The 9,028-nt window shown below is 50.8% G+C and overlaps 2 protein-coding genes across 4 annotated transcripts; one reads left to right on the forward strand and one right to left on the reverse strand.

Annotated features, from left to right (window-relative positions):
* The first annotated feature begins 856 nt into the window (after positions 1-856).
* SQSTM1 (sequestosome 1) lies at positions 857-5,245 on the forward strand. Of its 3 annotated transcripts, none has more exons than XM_072348534.1 (8): positions 857-1,128; positions 1,271-1,366; positions 2,112-2,341; positions 2,437-2,593; positions 3,038-3,124; positions 3,619-3,860; positions 4,114-4,321; positions 4,930-5,245. In XM_072348534.1, exons 1-8 carry the CDS (start codon positions 951-953, stop codon positions 5,085-5,087), a joined length of 1,356 nt encoding a protein of 451 aa, XP_072204635.1. In that variant the 5' UTR covers positions 857-950; the 3' UTR covers positions 5,088-5,245. The 3 variants fall into 3 exon arrangements, with proteins under 3 accessions (XP_072204635.1, XP_072204636.1, XP_072204634.1); XM_072348533.1 differs by having other exon boundaries at positions 858-1,128; positions 3,035-3,124; XM_072348535.1 differs by lacking the exon at positions 3,038-3,124.
* Positions 5,246-5,702: 457 nt separating this feature from the next.
* Positions 5,703-8,889, reverse strand: MRNIP (MRN complex interacting protein). Its single transcript, XM_072348341.1, has 7 exons — positions 8,802-8,889; positions 8,674-8,733; positions 8,491-8,588; positions 7,687-7,756; positions 7,255-7,391; positions 6,903-6,990; positions 5,703-6,388 (listed from the first exon to the last, which is right to left on the reverse strand). Exons 1-7 carry the CDS (start codon positions 8,859-8,861, stop codon positions 5,822-5,824), a joined length of 1,080 nt encoding a protein of 359 aa, XP_072204442.1. The 5' UTR covers positions 8,862-8,889; the 3' UTR covers positions 5,703-5,821.
* Between the last annotated feature and the right edge of the window lie 139 nt (positions 8,890-9,028).

The raw sequence follows: 9,028 nt of genomic DNA on the forward strand, positions 1-9,028 counted from the left end.
GGAATGCTGAGTCACCCCGTCCCGTGACTGAGCTGAGCTCACTGCCCCAGCCGAGGCCTTGTTTGCTTTGTGTGTTGAGAAAGTGAATGATGTCATGGAGAGCCCAGCGTGACTCAGCAGGCGGCAGAGATGGGACGCTCTCCATGTTTACGGGATTGAAGTTCCCATGGAGGAGAGCAAGGACTGGTGGCGTTAATGCCCGCGCCGTGGCTCACACCAAGCTTGCACTTGTCACCCTACACAGCAGCACAGCACGGCTTCTACGCCTTTATTGCTCAGCCCAAGGCAGGCGGCCAGGTTACGGGCTGGAGTTCAGTGCTACAGAACTGAGGTACCAGGGCTGCTCCAAAAGTAATGCCTCCCATTTGGTGGCAGGATGGCAGCAGAGGCTGAAGAAGCGGTGCTTGCTGACGTTCACCAACGCCTGCTGCGTGTTTGTGGAGACCAACAAGTGGCTGCGAGCACAGCATGGCCGTGTGTTTCAGCAGTCACCTGGGGCAAGCTTCTAGGAGAGCAGCATGCAGCCTCTTGTTCATCGCTGGTTAAAGTGCATAGCAGAGTGGTGGTGACCACACTGAAAAACAGTGCTTTGTAGCTGAGAACATGCTCTATCGAACAGTGTCACTGTCATCTTTGTAGCAATTGTAGATTCCATGCAGATAAATAGGAGGCATTACTTTCGGGGCGAACAATGGCTCTCTATCGTCCCCGGGCAGCGCAGGCCGCGGGCGCAGCCAGGCCTCAGGGGCGGGGCCTAGAGGCAGGGGGCGTGGTTTCGGCCCAAGGGGGCGTGGTTTCAGCCCAAGGGGGCGTGTCCATCCCGGCTCCGCCCGCCCCGCAGCGCGCCGCTATAAGCCGCCGTGTCGCAGCGCTCCGCCCGCAGCGCCGCCCGCCCCGCAGCGCCTCCCGCAGCTCCGCGTCCCGCCGGCAATTCCTGCTGCGCCACAGCCATGGCGGCGCTGACGGTGAAAGCCTACCTGCTGGGCAAGGAGGATGCGACCCGCGAGATCCGCCGCTTCTCCCTGATGCCGCCCGTCCGCTACCAGGCCGTCCACGATCGCGTCGCCGAGCTCTTCCAGGGGCTGCTGCGGGCCGGGTCGCCGCCCGCGTTCCGTATGCATTACAAGGGTGAGCGGGGCGGGGGGCTCTGCCTGTGGGTCGGGGCCGTCGGGAGCCCCTTCGTTGGCCGGGAGGTGGGTGCGGGCCTGGCGGAGCGGCGTCCCTCGGCTCTGCGGGCCGAGCGCCTGACGGTGTCCTCTGCCCCATCCAGATGAAGACGGGGACCTGATCGCGTTCTCCACCGACGAGGAGCTGGATATGGCCATGCCGTACGTGCAGGACGGGGTCTTCCGTGTGTACATCAAAGGTAACGCCCCGCAGCCCCGGTGGCACCGAGCGCTCTGTGTGCTGCTGGCAGGGCTCCGAGATCGGGAAAACCCCTGTCCTGTCCCTCATCCTGTGCCGCAGATCAGAGGGGAGGTTAAATAAAGGGCAAGGTGAAGATGGGGCACAAACCCACCCTGCGCAGTGCTGCCGGGGCCTCGGTTGGCACAGTGAGAGCTGCAGTGCTCAGGCTGGTCCTGGGAACCCCCTGCCATACTGCCAGCAGGTGCCATGATGTGCAAAGGAGCCCAAAAACCAGCTTATTCCCAAGCACGTCATTCCCCAGGCCTTTCTGTTCACTTGGACACCTACAAAGCTATACCTGTAGGCCATGACATGAGTCGTGTAGGCCACCCTTCTTGTCTCAGTTCTCACCTGCTGTGTCCCTGGCACTGCTGAGCTCTCTCAGTAAACGTTCTCTTCTCCAGCACTTGACAAGGTAGGAGGACATGGCAGGCAGGGCGGTGCAGCACTGATCTAAAACAAACACACAGAGTGCTGGGGATGAGGCGTGCTGTTTGAGCGGGTATCCTTGTAACACCCCTTCGCACTTGGTTTATGTTCTTATGTGCCCCCAGCTTGCGTTTGGCAGCCAGTGTAAAAATAAACTGACCTAGTAAGTCAATACTGCTGTGACAAGGGCTGTTTGTGTTTCCTTCTCCTCTGCCCGATTTCCAGCCTTTAAATAGTACCCTCGTTCTTGATGCAAAGATCCCTTTCCTTAATAGAGAAAAAGGAGTGCAGGCGTGAACATCGCTCCCAGTGCAGCCAGGAGCCTCCCCGTGACATGGTGCACCCCAATGTCATCTGCGATGGCTGCGAGGGGCCGGTGGTGGGTGCTCGATTCAAGTGCACCGTCTGCCCAGACTACGACCTGTGCAGCACCTGCGAGGGGAAAGGCATCCACAAGGAGCACAACATGGTGATGTTTCAGAGCCCGCTGCTGAATCCATTCGAGGTGAGCAAAACCTATGGAGTGGAACTAACAAACGGGATGCTGCCCAAACGTAAGCTTTAAGTTTCACCTGGTCCCATCAACGTTACCCTTTGCAGTGGATCCCCAGAGGGCGCTGGCTCCGTAAGATGCGGCACGGTGTTCCTCCCTTCCCCTGGATGCACTGCTGGGGGTATCCCGGACCTGCAGCTCCGTGCCAGAACTCGGAACAAGCCCAGGCCAGCGCTGCTGCCTCCAGTCCACCTGCTGCTGGAGGTAAGAGATGGTCTGGGAAAGGAGAGCGGTAGTGGAGGAGTCAGAGAAGCTGGGACTTCACAGCCCAGAGTGGGATCTGGGTGGGAAAACAGGCATGGGAACTAATCTAATCTGTGTGAAATAATGAGCCCTTTTCAGGACGCTTCACTGAGGTGTGTCTGGTGGCCACACAATATATGAGGTTACAGAGAGCCTATTTGGAACCAGGCCAAGCAGAGCTATTAGGTCAAGCATGTCACCGCTCTGCTCTTAGATGTGCCTTTCAGCATGGCTGCTGAGCCTTAACAATGCTAATGTCACTGGTCTTCTGTGCCAGAGGTGGTTTTGGTCTCTCTGCTGCCTTGGTGCTGTGCAGATGAGTGACACAAAACAGGCACCAAGAATTCCTGGTGCTCTTTCCCTGTGGGCTGCTATGTGTACTAACACAAATTGTTCTTCTAGAAGCTTCTACTAACAGCCAGCCCCAGGACCCCAATGTCACCTTCTTAAAGAATGTTGGGGAGAGTGTGGCAGCTTTTCTGAGCCCCCTGGGTAAGTGACTTACGGTGTGTCATCCCCATCCCTGAGACTGGCTTTGCTCCCACCAGCTGTTGTGGCTGGTACCAGAACCACTTTGTGCTGCTGAGCCTCAAAAGCCTTAAGTTACTGTGTACTAAAATTGTGTGGGTATAAAAGTACCTTTTCAGAGTCCTTTGTAAGGAGCTGAGGAAGGGATTAATTATATAACCCCAAGTCACCAATGATTTAAAATCACGTTACAGTGGTATTTTACTTAGGTACACATACTGAAGTTCTGCCTTGACCCTCTCAACACATGGCCTGTCTTTTTAGTGGAGGATGACTAATTGGTGCATCAAAGCTTACTAAAAGAACGCTTTGCACTTGAATTCATACGTATTATATGGGGAGCTGTAGGATTACAGTCATGCTGCAGCACTTAGTCCAGGATTAAAGTTTGCTTTTTTTCTTAGAACTGTGCTTTCAAAGATCTAATGGTTTTTTCTTGGTCTCAAATGTGTTCCCAGGTATTGAAGTTGATATTGATGTGGAACACGGAGGACAGAGAAGCAAAGTGACTCCTGCTTCTAATCAAGAGAATAACGGTGCTGAGTCAAGCAGCAGTACTCTTAACCAGAACAGTCAGAGCAAACCATACTGGAATAGCACAGATTCTGCTACGGTAGTAAACAGTGTTACAGAGCAGATACAAGACATGGTGATAGATCCTGCGCCCACACAAATGGAAGATGGCAGCCTGCAGTCCCAGGTACAAGAAACACTGCATTAATTGAATATGCTTGCTGGGCCTTACTGAAAAGGAAATAATTCAGTATGTGTTGTGGGATTGATGAATCAGTTGTCAGCAGATAAGAGAATATATGGCACCTTGGCTTTACTGGTATACAGCAAAGGTGGGACTTGTTGTAAATGTAATTCTTTCTATTAAAAGCAGACAGTAAGAGCATGCATCCTACCTGGAAAGCACTACAGCACTTGGACCTCCTTTCTTTCCATTTCAGGCACACAGTGAGTCAAGCAGTTCGTCGGGGGGTGACGAGGACTGGACCCATTTATCTTCCAAAGAAGTGGATCCTTCCACAGGTGAACTGCAGTCTCTACAAATGCCAGAGACAGATGATCCCAGCTCCCTAGATGTAGCTCAGGAAGCTCCCCAGGCAGGACCTACAGGGCTGAGAGAGGCTGCACTCTACCCACATCTCCCACCAGGTACGAGAATGCATGCAGGTTTCACGTGAGTTAAAGTTGCTCTCACTTATTGCCAACTTGCCCAATATAAGCAAACCTGCTTAGGAACCAAGCTCGCATAAGAACAAGTTAAACTGTAAATTATGCTCTAGCAGCACTCTGCATGCTGTTAGGAACAGGCATGTTCTCTGCTTGAATGGTGGCAGCAAGTCTTAAACTGGTACTAATAAGCCATTTGAGCAGGAGGAGAGAGGTGGCCTGTAATCAGTGTCCTTGCTGTGTACTCTTGGAGAGCCTTTTAATGCAGGCTGTAGACAATACATCCTGTAACTTAAGACACTTTTCTGGCAAGAGCTAGTTAGGAGTCTGCCAGGTCACTTAACTGAAACCACCAGCACTGAGGTTTATAGCAAGGACAGACGGATCTAACTCAGCTGTTTCCTTAGCAGGTTACATATGCTGTATCTCAAAATGTCTGTCTCATAGGATACAGAGAAGAGTGTCTTCCAGCGCTTGTCAGCTATGCTAGATCCGCTAGGATTAGTGCCAGCCTACCATGCCATACTACAGCCTTGGCTGGTTTGCTAATAACGTGAAGCATTTTAACTTCAAACTCATTCTCTTGACAGAAGCAGACCCTCGCTTGATTGAATCTCTGTCCCAGATGCTCTCTATGGGCTTCTCTGACGAGGGTGGATGGCTCACTCGACTCCTGCAGACAAAGAACTGTGACATCGGGGCAGCACTAGATGCCATCCAGTATTCCAAGCAGCCTCCTAACTTGTAGTAGCATGTGTAACAAAAACCAGTTTCCTTCTAACTGAAAGATAACAATGTGATACAGTTAACTCTAGCAAATGCATCTTCTGTTAAAGGTTTCTGTTTCATGTTCTTAAGTGCTTGTAGTGTGGAGGAAAAAATAAATACTGCCACTCTTTCACTGGTGATGAGTCTGTGGGTGTTCAATTATCAGAACTACTCTACTCTGCTAACTCGAACTCGATTGTAAGTTAGGAGAAGGTCCAGGCCAAGAGCACATGACTTCTATGTCAGGTGGCTCCCAGTGTAAAAGTGAGCCTAGCTCTGTGCCAGTCTGTTTTCTTGGAGAAGAGAAATCAAATGCTTGGCTCTGAAGCCTGCACAGTAGCTTTGAAAGAAAGAGTTGCTATGGGTGATGCAAACAAAGAGCTAGAACAAGGGAAAAGAGTTGCAGTTTATAGTGGGGAATTAACCACAGAACTTCATTGTACTGGTCAGGTATCCTTAAAGCCTTGGAGGCATCCCTGCTCCCCCCCATCTGACCTACTTCCATTCTTACTTCTAATATGCTTGCTAGACACCACTGTGCAAACCTAGCACTTGCTTCTTGGATCAGTCTTTTCCAACAAGACACAGCTAGATTGCCTTTAAACAACTTCTTTAATAATGCTCTTAAAACCACCTTCACTTCAAAATCTTGCTTCAGTATACAAGCCAAAAACACAACAGACAGAAAAACAACAGTGAAGATGCCCAAGTTCCTCAGAAATCATCATCAAAGTCGTCACCTGTGCAGAAGAGGCGTTCACAAGAAGAGGTGTGAGGCTTGGGCCTCACAAGGGTGGGTGCAGAAGGCCTGCTACCAGAGCTGAAGTCACCAGCTCCAGCCCATAGCAGCTGACTTGGAGGTTCTTTGGCCAATGCATCCTTTTCACCTGAGCAACTGATGCTGGGCAACACACTGCCAGGCAGTTTTAAGGCAAGTTGCTCAGTGCTAGCAATGCACTTCTTACATTCAAAATCTGTACCTAGAGGTAGAGCACTTCGAGCCTGTTCCAAATATGTAGTGGCCATACTTACTGCAGTGGTGCTGTGTGGTCCCAACCTTCCACTGCCATCCTGTGGTGACAAGGTGGCCATAACAGCATTTTCACTGCAGTTGTTAGAACAGGAGAGATACTTTTCCCACTTGGAGGGTTTGGTACAAGCAGCTGGAGGTTGGCTGTTCTGCTGTGGCACTGTGGACTCAAAGACAGTCGGCACTACACTGTCTGCAGAAACAGCATCTCCATCACCTTCATCAGACACTGCTGTTGAACATTTCTTGTGCTGTAACAAGGAAAAGAAAGAGTTTGGTTGTAAAGGCAGCACGTGTACCAAGAAACAGGCAAAGTAAGAGCACTCCTGTGCTTCAGATACACTTAAGTTTTGACCAACAATCTGAAGCAGAGCTGAGCCTGATGCTCTGAGTGCATCTATGAATCCTGGCTGCGAAGACTCAAGCCAATTTAATTAGCTGGGCAGATAATCACAGTAACCCCAATAGCTGTGTCTTATGCAAGGTGCTGCTGCTCAGTTGCAAAACAGAAGTGACAACAGTTGCACTGATGGAGGAATCCAGCTCAACCACTTTTACCTTACGCCAGATGGCATCTGCTTCTCCCTGACTAAAACCCTTCAGAGAGAAACTGACAATACGATTTGCTGCCTCTCCCTGTTCATTCAAATTCAAGAGCAGCGGAAAACTTGTACAACTTCAAAGTTACAATGACACAAAAGAAGCCAGGAAAACACTGTTTTGTTTTACTCTTCTTACAGCTAAAAATACTCAAGAGGTTCTAACCTTTTTGGCTTGGTAGAGAAGCTGGAAAGCGCCATCTTCCTCTGAGTTCTCCTGAACATCACTGTAAAGGAAGCTCTTCTGCTTTCTCCTGACCAAAAGAACCATACAGAAAGGTGCTGATTAACTCTGCTGTCATTTTTATCACAAACAAGTCACCATAAATGCTCATAAAAAGCAAACTCCCAGCAACAGAAGTCAAGCCACGCAGTTCACTGCAGCCTGTACTTCGTTCAGCTATAATGATAAAATACTTCCCAAATTGCTTTAACAAACAGTCATCACTTAAAGGCAGAGATTACAAAAAACAAGTTCTTTCTGTTGTTGTCCAAAATATCAGCCTGTATCACCGTACCTTCGTTCTTCCACCACATTCTTCCTCTGGGAACAGAACTGCTGCCTTTCTGTACTTCCTTCCTCCTCCCCCTCTTCTTGATCTTCACTGCCCTTGTCCAGATACTTACTCCAGCGACTGGCTTCTGTCCTTTTCCCCTACAACATTGGAGAATTGCTGAAAACAGCAAAATGCAAGGTTCTCAGTTTGTCACATTGTACTGAATGCCTCCAGTGACAAGACAGTTTAGGACATATTCCTCTATCTTGTTCCTACATTCAGTACCCGCGTAGTGCAGAGTTTCTGTATAAATCACATTCTGCCTCTCTGCTAGAGCTTGCGTATACACTATCACCTCAGCTGCCTTTATTAATATAAAGGGACTGCTGGTCTCACTTTGATTCCCTGGGTCAGCATGGTTAGGTATTTACTCCAGCACTGTAGGTATCCTACCTGCTGTACCAAACTGTTCTCATGGAGGACTGCTGCATTTCTGCTGTCGTTTTCACATTCTTCTGTGTACCTAAAAGAGAAGTTTAAGCTGGAATTCTTAATCCAGTCTGCAAATATAGTCTGTTTATATAGTATTGGAGGTCAGCCTGCTTTCCTCCCATACAAACAGAGCAACGAGTCCAATCTAAAGCCACTAACCATGAACTGACAATTTTTAATTGATTGTAATTAGGAACAGAACCGTGTATCTTTTGGGATAACAACTTAAACCCACCGATTAAGCCCTAAGCAAGCAAGGAAACAGGGAATTTATTCCATAATGTTTCAGGAATAGCAACTTCTTTTTTTTAATAAGCTGAATAAACACCGAGTTTTCCTCCCAAACCTTAACCCTGCAGCAGCGCGTTACACAACCCAGTTATCTAACTGCCTCTGACTCAGCTCTGAAAATAACCCTGAGCGCAGAGGAAGCTCTACCAGTTCAAGCCCAGTTCACAATTAGGCAACTAATAAACAGACCCTGGGCTGAAATAAACAGGAAAGCCTTACTCAGATTTTCCATCCCAGGAGGAATTACACCCAAATTTTTACACTAATGCATTTCTGTCGATAAAAAGGGGTTATCCAAACAAATCGAAACTCTGTTCCGTGTATTTCAACAGGTAAAGGCCTAACCAATATAACAACGACCCATAATCTTATCTGAAAGAAGCCCTCGTTCGCAGCGGCATGCGGGGACACCAAGTGCTGCGGGGCGTAACCGAGAGGTGAGCACAGCACCCCGAGCAGCCCGACAGCCCTTACCGAGCCGTGCGGGCAGCGGCCTCCTCCGCCTCACCCTGCAGCAAGTTCAGCTTCTGGACGTGCAGCCTGCAGTCCCGGCCCGAGCCCTGCCCGTACAGCTGCAGAGATAAAGGCACGAGCGCTCAGAACGGAACGGCGCACCCCCCTCCCACCACAGGCTGCCCGGCCCTTCCGGCCCCTCACCTTCTGCAGGGCCTGCCGCTGCCCGCACACGCTGCAGCTCCACTTGCGGCTCCGCTTGGCCTAGGAGGATCAGAGGAGGGTAAGGCGCGGCCCGCATTGCGTTCCCGGCCCACCGGCCCGCCCCCCACCTGCTGCGCCTGGAAGCGGCGGCACGAGCAGCACCGCAGCACCCAACAGGGCGCCGCCATTCCGCCTTCTCCATGGCAACTCGCGCCTTCCGCTCACGTGACCCCGCTCCCAGCCAATCCCCCGCCCCGCCTTCCAAACCCCGCCCCCAGCCGCTATTCCCCGCCCCCCCCGCTGTACGCCTGACTGACGGCGCCGTGCTGCCCGGCCTGCGGCCTGCCAAAGCGCT

The sequence above is a fragment of the Excalfactoria chinensis genome, chromosome 13 (genome assembly GCF_039878825.1).
Source record: "Excalfactoria chinensis isolate bCotChi1 chromosome 13, bCotChi1.hap2, whole genome shotgun sequence".
NCBI classification, from domain to species: Eukaryota; Metazoa; Chordata; class Aves; order Galliformes; family Phasianidae; genus Excalfactoria; species Excalfactoria chinensis.

Coding starts and splice junctions, on each gene's coding strand:
- SQSTM1 (XM_072348533.1), top strand. CDS start 951: ATGGCGGCGCTGACGGTGAAAGCCTACCTGCTGGGCAAGGAGGATGCG. Junction 2,342..2,436: donor CGCTGCTGAATCCATTCGAG/GTGAGCAAAACC, acceptor TACCCTTTGCAG/TGGATCCCCAGAGGGCGCTG. Junction 3,125..3,618: donor AGCTTTTCTGAGCCCCCTGG/GTAAGTGACTTA, acceptor ATGTGTTCCCAG/GTATTGAAGTTGATATTGAT.
- MRNIP (XM_072348341.1), bottom strand. CDS start 8,861: ATGGCGGCGCCCTGTTGGGTGCTGCGGTGCTGCTCGTGCCGCCGCTTC. Junction 7,757..8,490: donor GCCGCTGCCCGCACGGCTCG/GTAAGGGCTGTC, acceptor CTTCTCTTTTAG/GTACACAGAAGAATGTGAAA. Junction 6,389..6,902: donor TTCTCTACCAAGCCAAAAAG/GTTAGAACCTCT, acceptor TCCTTGTTACAG/CACAAGAAATGTTCAACAGC.